The 23,032-nt window shown below is 34.5% G+C and overlaps 1 protein-coding gene across 20 annotated transcripts in view; it reads right to left on the reverse strand.

The window, feature by feature from the left end:
- PPFIA2 (PTPRF interacting protein alpha 2) overlaps nucleotides 1-23,032 on the reverse strand; it is a 508,377-nt gene that overhangs the window by 20,311 nt on the left and 465,034 nt on the right. For 9 of the 20 annotated variants that reach the window (XM_008004129.3, XM_073020972.1, XM_008004136.3 and 6 more), the window contains 5 exons: nucleotides 19,919-20,000; nucleotides 14,916-15,116; nucleotides 4,578-4,640; nucleotides 3,334-3,363; nucleotides 1,581-1,774 (listed from right to left, as the gene is read on the reverse strand). In XM_008004129.3, the coding sequence (XP_008002320.1) occupies nucleotides 1,581-1,774; nucleotides 3,334-3,363; nucleotides 4,578-4,640; nucleotides 14,916-15,116; nucleotides 19,919-20,000 (570 nt within the window). The remainder of the gene's footprint in view (nucleotides 1-1,580; nucleotides 1,775-3,333; nucleotides 3,364-4,577; nucleotides 4,641-14,915; nucleotides 15,117-19,918; nucleotides 20,001-23,032) is intronic. The other 11 variants (XM_008004144.3, XM_008004131.3, XM_037987622.2 and 8 more) reach the window with 6 other exon arrangements.

Below are 23,032 nucleotides of genomic sequence, written 5' to 3' on the forward strand. Positions count from 1 at the left end.
TAAAATTTGATCATTATAGAAAACATTTTACTAAAGTAATAAAACAGCATTAAAAGTCAATCTAGTGAAGAATGGAAAAACTGGACCCCAAAAATCTAATGCAACCATATGAAATATGAAGCCCTAAACTGCCCATGACAGGGAGCTCACTCACTACCTCACAATGTATACACTACAAGGCAGCTGAGAGTGGTACAAAGTTGTTTCTTCTAGTAAGTAGAAGTCACTCACCCTAGTATCTACACCTGTGTTAACTAAAAATCACACGCTCAACAGAGAAAATATAATTCTTCTATCACATAATAATGATCTTAAAACATAAGAAAACTTATTTAAAATCTTCCTTCATCCAATTTAAATGTATTTAACTACTTCAACTTTATCATCGGACTTCTACCACCTTACAACAATTTGATGCCCATAAATAAATGCAATTTATTTTTGTTATGTCACCGTATGGTAGCACTTTTGTGGTCCCTGCCAATAAACACAGTCTAAACATGCCTTGTCAAGCCATTAACCAAAATGGAGAGTTTCGTGCTAATGATACATTCCTTATCTTTTTCACACAAGTTTCTGTTAAATTATGGATTCTCCATTCAGCACTTTAATAGGTTTTTAAAAAAACACTGTTATATTTATCTTCACCACATTTAATTCAACAGTGTCAACAACTGCATTAAAATTCAAAATATCTCCATAAGTTGGAATCAAAAGCCCCAATTATCCTCTATTTATCCTAATTTTATGTCATCAACATATCTAATTTTTATGCCATCTTCAGTCACTGATTAAATGTTGGACAGGAGAGAAGCAAATACAGTCTCCCAAGCCAGAATCATCTATGGTTATATTTATTAACTTATCGCCACAATCAACTATATGTGAAAAAAAACCAACCAAAATCCAGTTGACATTGTTTCACCTAACATAAACACAGCATTTATGATACGGTATAACAACAAATCCCTTTTTATCTGCTGGATGGTAAACAACTTGAAAAAAGACATTGCCTGTTGTTCATCTGCATCCACACAGTTATCTAACACAGTATTGCTTTTTTCTGAAATTAATATACAAATAAGCAAACTCACTAAAAGACATAGAAAAATAAAAAGCACAAATACGTCTTAGATGAAGAATTCCTTCTCAAAGTTTTTCCTAGAATGTTACTAAATTATAAAATTTATAACCCCATAATTTTGTAGAGTTGAAACTATGAATATTTGTTTATTCTTTCTAAATAATTTTCTAATAGAAACACATACAACTATAAAATTACAAACATGGGATTTTCAAAGAATCCCACAAAAAATAGACTTATGCTGTATGAGAAGAATTTTGTACACATATATTTCCATGAAGTTCGGGCACATAATATGCACATAGCTCTAAATTAGAAAGTCCCTGAAATTTGCTGGATGAAGATATTTTTCCAAGTAGATGTAAACAAACGATGTTTCAAATGACATATATTTTCTATCTTCTAGACATCCATTTTTGTTTTACTAAAGTATAGGTAATACATTGTTTCATTTTAATTCTTCTTTGGCAAAAAAAAACAAAAAACAAAAACCTACCGATGGAAACTATCCACCATTTTTAAATGGACACGGAGATCTTTTTTTGTTAGGTGATCTAACATTCTTGCATCTACCAAGCATTCCATAAAGTAACTTCTGTACTGAGGTAACCCCAAGCTGGGAAGCCATTCATTTCCAATCCACTCATGGTTCATATCTCCATAAGCCAGGGTCTGTAGAAAAACCGGACACTAGAATTGTTTTATAGCAGTCAAGTTTCTTAACCAATCAGATGAGATGGTAATTGGAGAATATTACCTATTATTATAACTGATATTTAATTATTATGATATGTGGAAACAAAGCAAAAATAATATTCAGATAGTATTTGATTTGATTTGGTATAAAATGGAACTCTGCATTCATTTATTAAAGCATTTGCCTATTGAAAATGATTGGCTATTTACTTTGTATTCTCAAAAGGAATTACATTTTGCCCAAGTATGTATTTTATTAATAAAGAAAATATTATACAAACTCTGAGCTTTAAGATTTTGTCTTTATATTGATAGGTTTGTTTTATTTGTATCTGTCATTACCCTCTTGTCAATGTCATTATTGCCGTTTCCCTCTTATCAATGCCACTACTGCCATTGCTACATACAGTGTAATGGCAAATGTTGATGTGAAATGGAAACCTCAGTAAACAGATAAAGGAATAAATGGTTTGGAGAGACAGAATTTTGAAGCTTTGTATGGACATTGTTTAGCAAAGCAGGTCATCAGCTTTCCAAAAAATCACTGGAAAAAATCAGCCTTTTCTAGAAATCAATCAAGATACACTCTAAAAGAAGCAGGGTAGGATCAAAAACTAAGACAGATAACCTAATTCTTTAATATAACAAGTAAACTATTCTTACCAATATTGTTCAAAACAGCTAAAATGAAAACCAAAATCAACCATTACCACTAAACCAATATTTTAAAAGAACTATTATTCTCTATTATTTTTACAGAATTCCCACTTAGTTCTTTATCATGCTCTAATTTCTCAATTCTAATATGCATTTCTAGGAAAAATATAACTGCTCCTCTTCTTTTGTGTGTTCTGAACAATGATGAAATTTTTATCAAAATCAAAATCAAATACAATCCTATTGTGTGTTTAAATACATGTCCTAATATAACTACCAAAATTTTTCTTGTATTGAAAGGTTTCAATCAGATTGAATATAACACAAATTTTCTCTTTTGGTCATCCAAAATGTGGAAATGTAGAAAAAATGCACAGCTTCCTTGCAAAAGCACAGGTCTGTTCCAAGTATAGACACCTGTCTCATATGAACATCTCAATAAATGTTAATGGCTCTGTGGTCTGCAACGCCAACACTTGCACCTCCAACCCCTCTTCATACACTTTCCGTTATATCTGAAGGCATGGGCAACTCCAAATAAGTCTTTTCTTTCTTTTTGTTCCCCCTTTAGATCCAACTTGAATGCTTCCTGATTAAATATATTCAGGAGTGATTTCAGAGGAATTTAAGTTTTGGATCATTTTTTTTGAGAAAGAAAGAAAAGCACCCTTTTAAAAGAGGCAAGGAATGAAACGGCAATCATCTTATTTTAAAAACATGGTAATTAAAAAGACTATATATAAAGTATTAACGTAATCTAGATTTACCTATACAGATCAGCATAATATTGAGCTAAGTGAAGGTTTACAATATTATGACTTATGACAGTTTCTTAATTTATATTCTCATCACCTACTAAATGATATTAAGGGTCTTAAAGCATATGAATCTCCTACCTGGGCCCAGCTTCCTTCCTCAGATTCTTTCTGTGTTAGCAGCAGGAAATGATTAATAAAGCAGGTAAATATAAATTAATTTCAAATCAATACAGTAAAATTTTTCTAGCAGAAACAAAACTGTTATACAAAATGCTTTGTATAACAGGCAGATAAATACACAGATTCTGACTCAGACCCACAGAGATCAGTTTTGCATTTCAAAGGCAATTAGGCAGCAACGACATAGTTTTCAATTAATTCTAATTTAAATGCTAAATTCATAATTTCGTGAACATTTGATTTGGTCATTAGAAACCTTTTTTAAATTCTTAAATGAGTGTAATTTTCAAAATGTAGTGTGCTATAATAAAAACTTCTGATGACAAATATACATATGTATATATGATAGAGAAATCTTATACAAAGTAAATTAGTGAAGTGAAAAAACTGACTGTATCCCTTCAACAAAGCTTGGAGATAATCAAATAGATTTCAACAACGGCCAACAAAACAAAACAAGACAAAAACCAGGTACAACAAAACTAAACTAAAAATGAAATTAATACATGACATTGGTGTTTTTATCCATAACAAACTTGAAGATAATCAATTTTTCAAAGAAGGATAACACTGAAAAGACATCAAATTAAAAAGCAGCTGATAAAGATAAATTATATGATATGCCCAACTTTGTTACTTTATGTGAAAAAATGACTTTTATAACATCTTATTTTTAAAAGTGACAATTACAAAGTCCCCAAGACATTCTTTAAAATTTTGCTTTTCAATACCAAATTAACATAGCACTTTTTTGGTTTTTGGGGGGTTTTGTTTGATCAAGCTTGTATCTAAGATGGTAAAGCACAAGAAACCACATAATCATATTAAAAATGAATATTCAATCTAATCTTTTCTATTACCAATTTAATTCGGTTTAGAAACCTGTTACCTGTGAATATGTCCGATACTAAATGATATTTGTTACAAAAACTTCCAATGTTGCAACATGAATACTATTTATTATATTCTTGCTTGTTTGTGTACTATAAGCTCTTATGATATTAGCCATAATCTAACACTATTTCACTCAAAAAGTTCAAGAGAGTACAGTAAAAGAAAACTGTAAAAAATGTTAGTTATCATTGCATATGACTATAAAAACACACCCCATTACTCTGGTCTATAGTAAACAAATTAGTTTCCTCATCCAAAGAGCAGCAAAGTCACTTTCCTTCAGGTTCAACAAAGCCATTAAGACTAACCGTTTTTGCTGGAGCTGCAAGATTTTCCATTTCTTCATGAGTCACCCAAACGTTGCCTGAAGGCTAGTGAGGAGGCCCAGAGGGAAGCAGAGGAATCCATGGGAGGCAAGCAGTGGTAAAGAAGAAAGGCAGCACCTCTGTGAGTTAACAGCAACACAGCAATACCACAGTGCCCTTGCCCCTACCGTGTGCACAAAAGAGATAGCATGGCTGGTTTGCTCAGAGCTTCCTGTTTCTTCCACTCAAAAAGACTAACTAGAAAGAGGCATGCTGTGAAGCTCTTGGGGGGTGTAGATTTAAAATGACATTTCTGCAATTATTAGAAAAAGAGCATCATCAGAATTTGCATTCCAATGGTATGTGGCTATCAGATCAATTTTTGTAATAACGGTGAACTGATTAAATTTGAACTGTAGAATAAATTAATTTTAACTGTTTACTCAGAAAACAATGGTACATGCACTTTGTTGTGTTATCAAAATTTCCTTCACATAATTTTGATTCTCAATATCCTTCGAAGGAAAAAAAAAATGGTTGTCAATATAAAGCTGGAAACATTATCATAACTTATCTGGAAAGCAGCATCAGCTTTTCCCGAAAGATTCCCTTTAGTGTGTGTGATTGAGTAAATAGCAAGTGTCCCTGTATTCTTGCGGATGAGAAAGAAGTGAAATGCTATTTTTTATTCAATAAAAGGTATTTTTCAGCCACACTAATAAACCCATGTACTTCCTAATTCTTCACCAGTATCCAATACCATTGTAGAGAAGAACATAGTATAAAAGAACTTGTTTTCTCTAGCAGGCAATATTCTATGATAAAGTCCCATTTGCTTTCTAAATAAAACACCCCTTGGCATTAGTTCTATACACTTAATAATGCACAGTTTCGAAACCAAAGTCCACTTAGTAACATACAGATCAGGCATATCATTGAAGGTATTGGCCCCTCGAAACCACTTGCCATCAAATTCCATCATTTCTTTATGAACATTGCAAGGTTTTCCAAGTACATCAATGAAATTTACATCCTATGTATTATCTGCTACTTGTTTCGGGGAAGGTCCAATTTTTAAAGAATTGGTGTAGTAAAGTTGTTACCCAAACATTACAAGTCATCACCATAATTCACTTTGGGTTTTTCTGTCGTTCACCTAGTACCACGACTTTTCCTGTATTAAAAGTAATATAATTTAAAATGTAACTACGTATAAATTGATGAGTACAATTTGATGTAAGTGAAATCTTATATATGTATATGCATACATATATACAGTCATGTACTACATACTAACATTGTAGTCAAGAATGGGGTGCATGCACAACAAATGGTCTCATATGATTATAATGGAGCTGAAAAGTTCCTGTCACCTAGTGATATCAGAGCCATTATACTATTGTAGTGCAATGCATCACTCACATGTTTGTGGCAATGCTAGTGTAAACAAACCTATTGCACTGCCAGTTGTCTAAAAGTATAGCACATGCAATTATGTGCAGCCCATCACCCTTGATAATGATCATTAATGACTGGGTTACTGGTTTATGTATTTACCACACCATACATTTTTAATCATTATTTTACAGTATACTCCCTCTACTTTTGTTTTTTAAAGAGTTAACTGTAAAACAGCCCCAAGTAGGCTCCTCAGGAGGTATCTCAAAAGAAGGCATTGATATCCTAGGAGATGACAGCTCCATGTGTGTTACTGCCCCAAAGACTTTTTAGTGGAACAGAATATGGAGATGAAAGACAGTGATACTGATGGTCCCGACCCTGTGTAGGTCTACAGCAATTTGTGTGTGTGTGTGTGTGTGTGTGTGTGTATGTGTGTGTGCTTGTCTTGGTAATGAAAAAGTTTAAAGAGGGGGAAAAATAATGAAATAGCAGAAAGCTTATAGGACAAGGATATAAAGAAAGAAATTAATTTTGTTCAGCTGTACAATGTGTTTGTGTTTTAAGCTAAGTATTATTTAAAAAGAGTCAAAAGTTAACAAAAAAAGATTTTAAATTACAAACGTCACCGTAAATTAAGGCTAATTTTTTACTAAATAAATAAAAACTTTTTTTATGAATTGTATGTAGTATAAAGTATAGTGCTTATAAAGTCTATAGTAGTATATAGTAAATGTCCTAGGCCTTCATATTCACTAAGTGTCCTATTCACATGTACCATTTTTTATCTTTTATACTATATTTTTGCTGTACCTTTTCTATGTTTAGACTATTTGGATACAGAAATTCTTACCACTGTGTTACAATTGCCTACAGTATTCAGCTTAGCATCGTGCTGTACAAGTTTGTATCCAGGAGCAATAAGTTATACCACATAGCCTAGGTGTACAGTAGTCTATACCATTTAAGTTTATGTAAGTATGCTTTGTGGTATTCTCAAAATGAAGAAATTGTCTCATGACTCATTTTTCAGAACATATACCTGGCATTAAGTGACATTTGATTGTATATATACTTAAGTAACAAACGGAATTGAGTGGTAAAGGTTTATAATTATAAGAAAATTCTATGCACATAAAAATTCCACAGGCTAGGCATCAAATTTATGTGTAGAATTTGTTTTCTTCTACTGTTTTGGAATTTAGAGTACAGCTGATGTTTTTTCTATAAGATAAATCTGTGTACACCTATAAATTAAATTTAGAATATAAAAGTCATTTATGTCCTTAAAAGTCCCTTCCTCATATCCCCTGCTTCTAACAATGATGCTCATTATAAAAGGAAAGTTGCACATGAATATATAACATTACATTACTAGGAATAAATTGTTTTTATTGACTTTATGAGGAGTGTGCTATGCTGAAAAGCACTTTTCTGCACGCGTCTGTTACATTCCCTTTACACCCAGTTATCATGGCGCTTCGCTTGAGTGGGTGTACGGTTGGTTCAAAGTGAGTTTCAGTGATGATTACCTGAGAAGAAATTCATTTAAGCCAATCTTAAATGGCTTAAGCTTGCAGAACAGTGTAAAATCAATTTTACACTGATTTGTGTAGCTTCGGCTTTGAATCGTAAACCAAATAATGAAGATCTCACTCCTTCTTTAAGAAACTACCTGTATTAATTACCTCATACTAGAATAGATACATGCATAGTACCTTTCACAGGTTATCTTTAAGTCCGTGTCTGCCAGTCTGTCACCATTTCTGGGATGGGGAACATGCTGGAAGCTATGGTTTTGTCTGTTTATTTCCTCACAAAATAAGTATATACCCAGGGCAATTTTCTAAAGTATGGTTGGAAAACTTTCAGAAGCTGTATGTTAGTTGTTTCTGTTTGACATGCAGTTTTACTTGTGAAGAGCACTGCCTGCCCTATATAGTCTTGTAAAATAGCCGACAGAAATAGTTTCTACACAACCTAATCAAGTAGACATTAACTGAAGTTTAAACAAGTTCATTTTATAGGGAAGTGCATATGTAGTAAGTCAATTATTCAATCAGATTGCTCTCTCTCCACCACCACTTTAGGGGATGGAACTTGCATCTAAGTACATTGTGAGGGAGTAATTTAGAGCATGAGAGTTTCAGAGAATAGCATCCCTATAAGATAGCTAGACTGGGAAACTTTGAACAACCAAAGGGCATAAAGATATGAGTGCCTTGGGATTCAGGATAAAGAGAGTACAAAAAGTAGATTGGAAAAGCATAAAAAACAAATATTGTATAACTTGGTTGTGGTTCTCTGAGATACCCGTAAAAGTATCTACTCACTGCCCTGGGTAGCCTGTGCTGCAACCTCCCCAAAAAATGTGTGAGCTAGAAAACGCAAACCAATAGTCATTTTTTGTGGCTAATATCATCTGAGTCCAACATGAAATTTATAAAATTTCAATTATATTATCAAATTAGAATCAAGGAGCTTGAGTTATACAGTAGAATTTACCAATGACTCCCCTAGGACATTTCCTAAACCTGTCCACATTTCAGGTTCTGCACCTCTTTAGTGGGACTAAAAGTGCATGCTCCATATTAGAAAGAAACACTAAAAAGTTTACATTATGATACAATATGTTTTTATACAGGGCTGGGACTAGGATGAGGCACATGAGGTACCGGGAGGCTATAATTTAAGGAAACACTCACTTTGAGGGTTGATGTCTGACAATGAGAGCCTCTTTAAATTTTATGCTTGAGATTATCTTGCTTGTCTCCCCTTGGTACCCATGGAATAGAACTTTGAGAAAATATCAAGTGAGAAGGAGAAGGAAATTTCTAAAAAATGGTAAGAATTAAAGCACTTACCTAATTAAATCATTCTGGAAAGAGTTACAATAGAAAAATAAATAATACAATGAATTTAAGAAATACCTCCTGAAAATCAATCAGGTGAAAATAATGAGTAGTCTTGCTGTCAGAGATACAGCATAAGTAAAGCAGCCAGACCTCAGAATAATCTTAAATCTTAACTAATTAAAGTAACTTCTGTTACTACCTAGGTCATTTAAAGTGTTTTTTACTTTATAATGGAATTACAAAGTAGTTACTTGAAATTAGTTTTCACATTCAAATGGCCTGGATTCACATTTCTCCCCTATATTCTCATTATAAGATAAATCCTTCTCATTATAATAAGAATGGTATTTACACCTCACCCTCTTTTCAATAAAGGTTGAGGTTTACAGACAATTATACCTCATCCTCTTTACAATAAAGGTTGAGGCTTATGAGGTAAGTAATAATGAAAAGAGGAACCACACAGACTAAAAGAATGCTATAAAAAGAAGGAAAACTGATAGAGTACAGGAAGCAGAAGCAGGAAAATGTGCTTGTTAGGAGCAAACCCACAGAGGAGTATGACCTTAGCTGAGTCAGTTTACTTCTTTACATTGGTTTTGCCCATTTGTGAAACAGCTATAATAAAAGTACCTTTCTCATAGTGTGGTTGTGAGATTTAAATGGGCTATTACATGTAAAGCACTTAGAACAGTGCCTGACAGTGAGCATTTTGCTGATGTTGGCTACTACTGTAATTATATTAGAAATTCTGTCAGGTAATCTCCATTCAAGCAAGTTTTTAATTCAAGAAATACTCTGTAGGTCCCTGTATTACACTGACTGACTAATGCCTATCTTACACCTTACATTTATGCTCAATCTTGTTGAATTATATGGTTATCAAAAATCACTTTATTAGTTTCAAACTTATTTATTTCCACTGTACTTGCTTTTAAAATGCTTGATTCATCAATTTAAATCAATGTTACATAAAGCAAAATATAAAACAAATTTGGCTCATATGTAAACACTAAGTTGAATTAGTTGGAAAAACCAGAGATAGGCAAATCTTGAAACACACTGTCAATAAAACACAATTTTGTCAAAGTCTGGGGAAGACATTGTAAATTTCCAGAAGGATTCCTCATTCAAACGGCTTTTTGAGTTATCTTGAAGTCATCACTTTAAAAAGAAACACCAGCTAGAGAAATTAAATATGTTTCCAGATAAGATTATCTAAAAGGATAATGTGGAACTACAGACACTAGAAACATGCAAAAAAAGTTTTAGGTGTTCCATTTAAATTTGCAATGCTTGAGCATTTTCATATTTTTTACCTCAGATAAAGTATTCAAAGAATACATTTATTTTTATGACATCCTTCTTCAACCAAATTTCAATTAACTGATATCTCCATCTCTATCCTACTAGGTAAGAGACTTTCTATAGTAATAGTAGCTTGGGGAAAAGAAACAGAAAACTGGAAATTTAGGGCTGGCCCAAAGTAATCATACATGTGACATTTAAACTTTCCTTTCTGATGGTCCAGTCCATTAAATCTAGGCAGGAAAGGAGGCAGAATCAAACAGAAGTAGTAGGGGGAAAAAAAAAAAAAAAAAAAAAAAAGCCCAAGTATCGTGTCTTTTTCTCCTCAGAACTTCAGTTAATAAACATGAAATATCTGGCTGAGGAATCCAAGCCCAAACCTCAGTGTGCAAAATAACTTGTATGATTTGAACAAACTGTGGTGTTCTAGAAGACATGATAAAATAACTTTGTAAAACAGAAAAAAAAAAAAAAAAATCTGCCTTTGTGTTTTGTAAGTATGAATTCTAACACATAATGTTAGGTTATGACTTTATGTAGTGGATTCATTAATAGCAATTTATGTGGAATTTTCATTTTGTAAAGCAAATTGTATTGGAAATATATTAGAAATGAGTAAATGCTTCCATGTAGATGGAGTAGAAGGAAGAGGAAACATTTAGTAGATAATTTTAAAGCCTAGAGACACAACTTAACTGTCTCATATAATTTGCATCAGTATTTGGCAAGAGGCATATATATTCTGTGAATACAGAGCTATTACACATTAGTAAAAAGATAAATATTCCTATAATAGTATAGATAAGTTGGAAAGGTTATGAATGGAAAATTAATATAAATACCTGATTAATAAGAATATACAAACTTGCACATTTAGTAGTGATTTTTAAAATGTAAATTTAAGCAGGGAGATAACCAATGTTGACAAAGGGAGAAAACATAGCAATACAACACAATTTGACAATTAAAGTTTGAAAGTATTAAGAAAATGCATTCCCTATACAAAAATATAGCAATAACCACAGTTTATGCAACATACAATTACAAGCACATATTTTACACACAACAAAAAATTGTGTTACACACAACAAAAAAATGTCCACTAGTAAGAATTTGGTTAAATAAATTATCACATTTCTACAAAGGAGATATGCAGCAATTAAAAGTGATGTTGCAATTGCATATTTAATAAAATGAAGAAAATGCTTATGCTACATTACTAAATTTCCAAAAAAGTACAAATTAATATATTATGTGAAATAATCCATTTTTATAAAAAGATAATGAAAAAAGAATGAAAAGAGCTTCATCAAATTTTTTCAATAGTGAAAAAATTAACATTGATTATCTCTGGAATCAGTATTTTTTAATGTTTTTAAATTATTTTGTTGCCATCTTTGTATTTTTCAGTATTTTACAAATGTTATACAGGATCATGTATTAATTCAATAAACATATATAAAACTTAAATGCCATAAACAATATATTTTTTAAGGCTGCAAATGTTCATTTTTATTTGAAGCCTTATCCAGCTGGTAGTGATTTCTCCTGTCTTGAAGCTCCATCACACTTTGCTTCTATTGTACATTTAGGAGTTAATCTATATAATCTTGTACTGGTCAACATACTTATTTTCCTTGGTAGAGTTTCCCTTTCTGATCTCAAGGACACACACATTTCTTATACTTCAGCAGAGTACACGAAGTATGTGGGTGGAGTGATCTATACAATGATTATTTTAAGGTGAATATTTACACAATATCTAAAATTTGCCAGGCACTACTGTTAAGGCCTGGGGTTGATGGAAACCTGATATTATCATTATTTCATCTCATGTGAGATAAATCAAGAAAAGAGAGAACTGTGAAATGTTGTTTATAAGTACATGGAGTGGTAACTCAGGAGGGAAACGAAACCCAGACTTTGCGGGCTCAGGAAAAGCTTTTCAGAGGAAATATGTAAAGGAATCGATAAATGAATAATGAATTGGGAAAAATACGTGACCTTGAAGTAGGATTAAAGTTTCCGGCAAAGGGAAGACCAATTACAAAAGCTCACAATTGACCAAGGGGAAAGAAGTTTGAAAAACTGAAAGCAGCTCCTGACCTGGGGAAATAAAGCCTTTGAGGTGAACTGAAGCTAGATCATACAGACTCTCATAAGCTTTATTTACTTCTTCCCGTTCTTTAAACAACTGAATGTTAATTAATATTGTATAATTTAAATTCCTTCAGTTTGGTTAAGTAGTTTTAGAAAAATAGTTTTTAAATTTCCTATTGTCCATTAAGAAATGAATTACACAGGTAAATCAAAATAATAAAGTGTATCCTATGTTTCATCTGGAAGTTGGGACTTCATATTTATTTTTGCAAGATGCATAATGTTTAATAATTTTGTTTGCATTTGCTCTTGGGAGGAAAATGTGGATATAAACCATTTATGATGCTTCTCTCTCAGCTGGAAATTACTCAGAAAACTCTTCATCAGACTTAAATGCAATTTACAATAACTATTTTAATGATCTCAGTTTTTTTATTTTAAATACACAGGTGACTTTTGAACAACACAGGTTTGAACTGCATCATTTCACTTATACACAGACTTTCTTCGGCCACTGCCACACCTGAGACAACATGACTAATCTTTCCCCTTCCTCCTCCTTGGCATACTTTCAACATAAAGACGATGAGGATAAAGGCATTTATGATGATCTACTTCCACATAATGAATAGTAAATATCCTTTCTCTTCCCTATGATTTTAATAATATTTTCTTTTCTCTAGCTTACTTTATTGTGCAAATGGAGCATATAATATATATAAAACACACATAATACATGCTTATCAACTATTTATGTTATCAGTAGGTCTTCCACTCAACTGTAGGCTCTTAGTAGTTAAGTCTTGGGAGAGCCAAAAATTATAGCTGAATTTTTGACTAAATTATATTCAGCTAAATTATAAATTATAGCTGAATTTTGTGGGGGGTCAGCACCCTTAACTCCCATCTTGTTCAAGGGGTTACTGTATTCTGAATTGTCTTTTAGCTTGAGTCATAATGCAGGTATAGTGAAAAACATTTGTATCTATTTAAAAATAATACAGGTAAGAGTTTTAAAAATTATATATTTTTCCTACATGTTATCTGGGAAGAACTTAAAATGGAGTTATGTAAGAAATATATAAGCCTTTTAAATTTGACCTTTTATTTCTGGCATTAGAATCTACTATAATGGGAAGGAAGATGTGTAAATAGAAATGAAGCAAACTATTCAGAACTGTTTAAGATCATGTATAAAAAGTTATACTTAAGTTACTTTTCTGCCTGGAAACTGCAATAAAGCAATATGACTTTTTAATATTTTACCTATTGCTAAAATTTATCTCATTTGCCCATATTTTATTATGCTGTATAAGATATGAGATGTGGGAAATCTAGTAATTATCAGAAATAATATACTTTGTGAACAAAATATATACTTTAGGAATGGAATAAATAATGAAATACTATTTGTGAGTTTTTTTGTGTTTGAATTTGTCATGATGCATGCCTTTTTTGTCACGTTTTGTTGTTTTCTAGGATTAGGATAGGTAAAAAATTATGAGATGATTAGGAATTTGTAACTGAAAGACAAGCAGACTTTGAAAGAAAAGGATATTCCAGATATTCCATTTGGTACTTGTGAAACATCAAACTCATGTAATTTCATAATTATGGAAACTTCTTAAGAAATAGTGAGTTATAAAAGAAGACATACAAGATTATACAAACATATAAAAAAGCTCAATATCACTAATCATCAGATAAATGTAATTAAAACCAAGTGAGAGACCATCTCACCTCAGTCAGAATGGCTGAGTAAAAAAAAAAAAGTAAACAACAACAACAACAACAACAGATGTCAGCAAGGGCACAGAGAAAAGGGAACACTTATACACTGTTGGTGGGAATGTAAATTAATACAACCTCTGTGGAAGGCAGTATGGAGATTTCGCAAAGAACTAAAAATAGAACAAGCATTCAACTAAGCAATCTCACTACTCAGTGCCTACCCAAAAGAAAAGAAATTGTTATATCAAAATAAAGCCTGCACTCATGTCTTTATCCCAACAGTGATCATAATAGCAAAGTCACAGAATTAATCTAAGTGTCCATCAGTGGATGATTGGATAAAGAAAATATATATAAACACCATGGAATACTATGCAGTCATAAAAAATAATAAACTAAAGTCTTTTGTAGCGACATAAATGGAACTGAAGACCATTATCTCAAGAGAAATAACTTAGAAACAAATATTAAATAAAAAATATTAAAACTAAAAAACAGTCAAGTAGTCATTTAAGCCTTGCATCTTTAGTAAGCATTAATGCTTATATCTTATCTCCTGAGAAATTACCTGCGGGAAAGAGAAAGGAAGGAAGGAAGGAAGGAAGGAAGGAAGGAAGGAAGGAAGGAAGGACGGACGGACAGACGGACGGGAGGGAGGGAAGAACTTAAAAAGAGTAAGCTCAGGGTCTTGTTGCTTGGAAGAAAAATGTAAACTTTAGATGCTAGCTCAAAAGTCTGCTATGCTAGCTTTCAAGTCTGATATGAATCACAGCTCCTCATTTGAAAACCTATTAAAAATAGCAGCAAGTTTAATAAATAGCAAGCTAAATCTCTTGAGAATAATTCAAGCTGACATTGAAATGTGTGCTGTCACAATTTTGCTCTGTAGGCTTAGACACGCTGCTATTTGCCCAGCATTGGGGAAGGGGAGGAGCACAAACCGACTCACAGTTCGAGATGTTGGAGGAGCCGAAGGACTTGTTAGGGAAACCATCTCCTGGATTGCTAATCGGAGTTTTAAGCGATGCAGTGGATTGCTGATTCCAATTTCTCTCTGGATCTCAGTGTCAGATAAAGCAGACATGATGGCACCACTCTTCACGTTGGCTCGGCAGGCTGCAACGTACCACGCAGGCATTCCCAACCAAAGCTGTTAGATAGGAAAAAAATGCATTAACAAATTATAATAATAGTTGTCATGTTAGTGTCTCATATGCCAGGAATTATTTTATGTATTTTACATACGTGACCTCATCCCATGAGATAAAATGTTACCATTATTTTCCCCAGAGGAGATAGACGCACAAAGAAATTAAATGATGTATTTAAAAACAACAGCAAGGTAGTGATAGAAACAAGATTTGAAATTGAGAAATGATAGCTCCAGAGACTATTTTAACTAATTCATATTACTAGTGATAAAAGTAATTGCTGCATGGCACCAAGTTCCCCTTTGTATGCAGGGACTAGAACGGCTACAAGCCACATTTGATAAGGGACTCAATTAATGTTTGTTTAATGAGTGGCTTCAATTTATAGTGCTCCTTTGAAATTCTGAGTGAAGAGAAATTCTGTCACAGAAAGAGACAGCTGTGCCATAGCCAGCCATGTGATTTTGATCAAAACATGCAGTGTAGCTAAGCCACATTTCCACCTACCTTCCTATACCATGTGAAAGATGTGTGAACTTAATTAGATGCTATATATGAAAATGCCTTTTGGAGAGTGAAATGATGTACTAAGAAAGAAGTTAAAATTCAAAGCATTGAAAAACTAAAGAAAGTAACAAAATTAATAATGCATCAGAAATTAGAGATTTTAAGGCTAGGCACAGTGGCTCATGCCTGTAATCCCAGCACTTTGGGAGGCCGAGGTGGAAGGATCACTAGAAGTCAGGAACTTGAGACCAGCCTGGCCAACATGGTGAAACATCATCTCTACTAAAAATACAAAAATTAGCTGGGCATGATGGCGGGTGCCTATAATTCCAGCTACTTGGGAGGCTGAGGCAGGAGAATCACTTGAAACTGAGCGGCAGAGGTTGCAGTGAGCTGAGATCATTTGCACTCCAGCCTGGGGACAGAATGAGACTCTGCCTGAAAAAAGAGAAGAGAAGAGAAAGGAAGAGAAGAGAAGAGAAGAGAGGAGAGGAGAGGAGAGGAGAGGAGAGGAGAGGAGAGGAGAGGAGAGGAGAGGAGAGGGGAGGGGAGGGGAGGGGAGGGGAGGGGAGGGGAGGGGAGGGGAGGGGAGGGGAGGGGAGGGGAGGGGAAAACAAAGCAACAACAAACAAAGAGGCCAGGCGTGGTGACTCGCGCCCGTAATCCTGGCACTTTGGGAGGCCAAAATGGCTGGATTGCCTGAGCTCAGGAGTTCGAGACTGGCCTGGGCAACAGGGTAAAACCCTGTTTCTACTAAAATTAAAAAAAGAAAAAAAAAAATCAGCTGGGCATGGTGGCGGGTGCCTGTAATTCCAGTTACGTGGAAGGCTGAGGCAAGAGAATTGCTTAAACCCGGGAGGCAGAGGTTGCAGTGAGCCGAGACTGTGCCACTGCAATCCAGCCTAGGGAACAAAGTGAAACTGTCTCAAAAAAAAAAAAAAAAAAGAAAGAAAGAAAAGAAAAGAAAAGAAATTAGATATTCTGATTTTTTAATTTTGCTGTGAGACTCTTGAAAGACAATTAAACCAGTAGTTCTATGAACACAGCACAGGTCTGGTGCACCCTCAAGCACTGCGTGAATGCCAATCACAGGCATCATATTTCAGCACCTGAATAACATCACTTAAAGCGGAAATATTCTCCCGTTTTCCCCCCATCATTAGTTATGAGTAAGAAGTAGAACACACAACAAAAATGTAGCAGTTTACGTATTTGTTTTTGAATGTCCAAAAGATTGATTGATTTTTTTTGATATTTGTTGAAATAAATAGGTTGAACAAAGGAGAGAATTGTGAGGGTGAGAACAAGTGAGATAAAGAAGAAAAACTATAAATCAGCAAAATACGGTGCCAAGAGCTCTAGACCACAAATCAGAAGACCCGAGCCCTAATTCCTTTCCAGTCTCATTGGTGAGTCATGTAACCCATTTAAACCTCAGCCATATTTTCCTCATTTGTAAAATGAAGGAATCAAGCTTGATTATTTCTGAAGCATCGTGATAGCTGTCAAAATGATCTCTACCTCCTGATATCCATTCCCTTCTATAATCTCCTTCCTTTGGAGGTTGGTTTGGCCCAGTGATTTATTTCTAATAAATAGCTGATGATAAAAGTGATAGGATGTCGCTTTCGAGTTTAGGCAATAAAAAACTATGGCTTCATTCTTGTTAGTCCCCTTCTGCTCTCTCTTTCCCGCTGAGCTCTCACTCTGGAGCAAGTCAGATCTCAGTAGCCGTATGGAGAGTCCCATATGACAAGGAACTAATATTTCTGGCCAACAGCCAGCAGGAAACTGAATCATGACCCTGGCCATATAAATGAGCATGGAAGTGGATTCTCCCCAAGTCCAGCCTTGAGATGACTGCTGCCCTGACTGATACTTTGATCGCAGTCCTATGAGAGACTCTGAGCAGAGGACATCGCAAAGCTATTCCCAGACTCCTGACCCACAGAAGTCATGAGATCATAAATGCCAAATTTGGGGGTAATTTGTAAACAGCAATAGATAACCAGTACAAACATCCTTTTAGTTTAAAAATTCTACAATATTTAAAGAGTATTTCTCTCTTTTGAAAAAAAAAAATGCCAACAAATGAAACTTTTTGAGTCAGTGTGGACTGGGTTGTAATAGTGATAAGAGAAAATAAGGGGAAGATCTAAGTACAGTGTGTGACTGTACAGATTATGCTTTCTTCCAGTGGGTTAGGCACAAATAATTGACCTTGACGGGTACATTATATATGACAGAAGATAGGACTTAACTATTTAGTTTATAAACTCAAACTGTTCAAAATAACTAACATCTAAACATGTCTTCTTTGGATCCTAATGATTGTTTTTTACCCTTGTCTTCTGAGATATTTGAATTTCCACACAAGTTAACATCACCCAGATGCCTGCCAATACATTGTTACCAATGTCATCCATAATTAGACCTTTAAGAGTCTTTGATGTAGATAAATGGAGTGTGAAGCATGGAATTCTCGCTGACACAAAATTCTTAACAGGCTGTGCACTCAAGGAGGAGCGAAAGGAGATGAAGTTAAAGCTTTCATTCATTGGATCACTCAGCTCATTCATCTTGTTTATTCCATTTCATAATTTAAGTTGCATTAGGAATCACATTATAGGCAATTTCTATGTACTCAGAATAGGTTTAATTAGCACAAACTTCACTGTCTGTCATCTCCTATCACCTTAATGTCAGTAAATCTGTTTTTTTTTTCTTTTTATCTGAAGGATTTGTTCGTCACTTGCCAAAACAGCAGCGAACTCTTTGTCAAACTGCAGCTCATTTTATCGGAGAAAAAACCGAACAAAGAACTGCTATCATTTCTGAGGTGTGATTTCTTAAGCATTTTGTCTTGTGATTGATTTTTTAAATATAGTAATTTTAAAGACACGGTTGAAAGAAGCAGCTCTGATTGCTAATATCTGATGGCTAATATGACAAATTTCCCTGTCTGATGTGAAAGAATAAAGTGAAAGCAAAATACAGGCATTTTTCATTCAGTCCAAGAAAAAATACAAAGCATGTTTCTAGATATAGCTATGTAAGTCTATTTTTAAAACTAAAATGGGCTTTAATGTTTCATTATTGATTATTTACTTAGCTCTAGCTATAATAAAAAGAAGATAGATAATTTTATAATCCAAGACCATTTAAAACACTGTGTATAATTACCTCTGTCAGGCAAGGAAAGCCTGGATTCTTCTTTGCCCTGACACAGGCATATCCTAGCAGCTACTAGCAGCTCACAGAGAGAACTGAATAGAAGGGGCAGTGAGCACTACTGTTAAGTGACACAAAAGAGCCCTTTGCAGTCAAATATGTAGTTTCCTCAATGTCAGAATCGGTTTCTGCTGCCTTCCACCCTGTTCAGATATTCCCTTATTTTTCCAGAACACTGTTGTACGGGAAATGCTAAAAACAGTTCTTCTTTTATTGTAGCATTCAGTTTGGACATATAAGGGAATAAGGGGTAAGTCTTCTGTTTTATCCCAAGTGTCTAAACCTAGCTGGTCCCTAGGCTTTAGGTTCAGCAATTAAATTATAGGCAAAGGAATGTCTCTCGGTATATCTAGGTGATCTTACTCTCTTGGATTACAGAAGTGTTGAATCTGGAGAGGGTCTTCTCTGTAACCTGCTAATGAGAAAGGACCCTGGCGTAATGGATGTGAATGGATGTTTTCTTGCAACAATAAAACTTTGTTTCTTCTCCGCGGGGCGCAGTGGTTCACGCCTGTAATCCCAGCACTTTGGGAGGCCGAGGTGGGCGGATCACAAGGTCAGGAGATCGAGACCATCCTGGCTAACACGGTGAAACCCTGTCTCTACTGAAAATACAAAAAAAAATAAAAAATTTAGCCGGGCGTGGTGGCGGGCACCTGTAGTCCCAGCTACTCAGGAGGCTGAGGCAGGAGAATGGTGTGAACCCAGGAGGCGGAGCTTGCAGTGAGCCGAGATCTCGCCACTGCCCTCCAGCCTGGGTGACAGAGCGAGACTCTGTGTCAATTAAAAAAAAAAAAAAAATGTTTCTTCTCTTGCTCTAGAAATGAAGAGGGTGTGATTTAGAGACACTTCCTTTTATCCTACTGCATGCTTTCTTCTGCTACAATCACAAAAAGTTTCAGAGTAAAATCACAAACTTATTCCCTAGTAAGCAAATAGTCCCTTATGAGCAAATCCAGACTAAGGGGGTGCTGTGATTTCAGAAACTTGCCTTTACCTGTCTCAAATAAACTATCAACTTACAAGTGATTGATTTAAGGGCCTCCTGGTTTCATTCTCTTACCTCTAGCCATGCGACCACAGTCGGCCCATCCCACTGGGCAAAAGGTAATCCCTTTCTCCGAGCTTCTTCAAGAAGTTCATGCCTGAAGTATATAGTAAAGATTATTAGTCAGGTATATGGAAAAATATGACTGTGATTATTTTTAATGACAATATTTTAAAACAACCAATCATCCTTTACAAGATTTTTTATGATACTATATAGAATAACAGAATTCCTTTTTCCTTTGAGTAATACACACACATCATCCATTGATTTTATTAGGAATGAAGCATTGACATAGAGAAGTAATTATCCCCAACATTTATTTATGAAAATTAGAACATTAAGTGCTAATGGAATTAGAAGTGGAATTATATTATCAGCAAATATCTTATCCCTTCAATGAGAAAATGGCCCAAATGTTCATATTCAAGTATGCATTATGGGATCTAAATGTGGCTTCTTCCATTTGCCCTGCTCTCTTTGCCTTACTATCTCCATGGCAAAGAAAATGCTTACATAGAGAGGCAGAAGATAAATTTGGTCCTTTTAGTCACATTCTAGTGATGTGGTTGATTTTAGTATGCCCTATGGGTCCAGGGGTCTATCTTAGGAGTTATTTGTCTGGACTATGAAACTACATCTCACTTGGAGAAAACTCCAAGGTAAATTGATTTCTAACACTCGAAAGCAATGTAAGGTGTTAAATTCAATGGTACACTGGTTTTTATCTATAATCACTACTGTTTTAATGAAATTAAAATATCTTAGTAACAATAAATGGTTGTTTTGATAACAAAAAGATGCAAAAGAACCCTGAAAAATGCATCTATAATTTCACTGACTCTTACTGATTTTTAGAATTGACATCCACTTACAAAACCAATTTGAGACCACTCATTATTGAGATAGTAGCTATGTGCTTTCATTGAAACTCAAATTGATATATACTTGGAAGGACTATGTTGGAAAATACATTCTCTTTATTTTAGTATGCCTTGATCTTACACACAGATGATAAAAACATGGTATAATAATTGCTTTATTTTGAATGTGTGTGTTGTATGCTTAGGAATATTTCATGAAAATCATTTATGAACCCCCAAATGGATAATTTGATTATTTTCTGCTATTAATCAATTAGTTACTTACTGTGGTAGACTATATTAATGTATTAAGATATATAATGAATAAAATGCCTTTCAACACAGGGTTTTCTGTGTTTGTAATAGAGGCTACCAAAAATGCATTAAAAAAACCCAAAGGGCAAACTACAAATTTAAGTTATAGTAGCTGAAGAAACATAAATCAACTGCCGTTTCATTTGAGTAAGGTCTGCGTGTAAGCTATTCAGCACCTGGGAAAGGGAACAGCGACACCCGTGCTCTGAATCTAAAGAAGTAGAAGCACTTCCTCACCTGGCTTGCTCTATCATCCCTCATTCCCTCAGGTCTCCCAGTGACATTCCTTTACTGAAAACCAGTTTCAAATAGCTTAGCCTCACTGTGACAGATATATTTATAGAAATGGATTGAAGGATCAAAAAAAAAATACCTATTAGGTATTTATTGAACACCTGCTGTGGACTGAGACTTGTGTTTGGTGCCGAAAATAGATATGGGTCTAATTTCCCAGGATATACCCTGTTAGATGGACAAAACAAACACTTGAAACTGTCTGAAAATACCATACAATACAATACAATACACAAACAGCTGCCAACATGAAAACTTGGTGATGTACCTTCTGAAGTATGTCATTTTGGAAAAGGGGTTAATAGCCATTGAAGGTGTTGTGAAGGCATTGTGGCAATGGAGCTGGCTTTGAAGGGCAGCTAGGAAAGAGGTGGGGATGGCATTCCATGCAGGACAAGCACTAATGGGGAAGGTATGGGACTTAACATGAAATATGTGGAAGAAAATTTAGGGGAGGCCTTCACAGAGTTAAAGCATGTTGTAAGAGTTGTAATGTTAAATCCAGTAGGGAAAGGGACACTTCTAGTTATGTCATAGGTTAGGGACATTAAAAGGGAAGAAACAAATTTACATTTACTATTAGTTTTTGCTTCACGTAGTAAAAAAGCAAGGAAATATGCACTAATAACCTAAGGAGCACATAACATTTTCAGAAGTGTATTATATGAGTGGTACAACAGCTATTTTTAAATATTAGAACACTTTCATTTTGAAACTTCTGACTAGTTCCCTAGTAAAAATTCCACTAGAAAGGCCAGATTGATCCTGTTGAGTCTGATCATGTAACTTCTCTGCTCATAACTCTCCAATCACTTCCTGTCTCACTGGGAATAAAAGCCAAAACATCTGCTACAATCTATTCTACCCACGTCATCTCTGCCTAAACTCCCACCTTGGTCAGCAACACTGGCCCCCTTGCTGTTCTTTGGAAACAACCCAGACCTCTTTTCTGCCTCAAGATCTTTGCAGCTCACCTGGAATGCTCTTCCCCTCTATCTCCACATGGCTGACTTTCTCAGCTACTTTAAATCTTTACTCAAATATCACCTGTTCTGAATGTCTCCTTCCCTACTCCCTGAAAACCCCACCTAAAGACTCCAATAAGGAATTTCTTATCCCCATTGTTTGCTTTATTTTTCTCCAAGGTATTGCCATTCTAACACAGTATGTTATTTACTCCTCATTCTGTCATCTGCCAATAAAATATAAGCTCAAGGAGGCTCTTTGTTTTCATATATTCTGTTCAGAGATGAATTTGAAGTCTAGAACAAGGTCAGGCACAGAAGAGGTACTAAATAAATATTTGTAAATGTTAAAGAAAATGCCAATCAGTGTTTATATTTAGGTGCTTCTTGTTTCAGTAAATTGTGTTCTATAATGTTTTGTTTTTGTAGTCCAAATAACTTTTTCTATTTTACCTTATAACCATGTACAACATTTTATGTTTTAAAGAACGAAATGTTTTTCTTGTACCTTACCTCCCCTTGAGCTTTTTGTTTCCCACTTTCTCACAATAGTACTGATTCTAGCTGATCCCAAGGGTCTGATCTGTCTGGGTTTCCTGGTGAGAAATTTGGTTAAGAGGCAACCCAATGTGCCCAAATCGTTCCGTTCTATGAACAGAAATATTGATAATACAGTTGTTTGGGAAATTATT

This window comes from Chlorocebus sabaeus, chromosome 11 (genome assembly GCF_047675955.1).
Source record: "Chlorocebus sabaeus isolate Y175 chromosome 11, mChlSab1.0.hap1, whole genome shotgun sequence".
Lineage (NCBI taxonomy): Eukaryota > Metazoa > Chordata > Mammalia > Primates > Cercopithecidae > Chlorocebus > Chlorocebus sabaeus.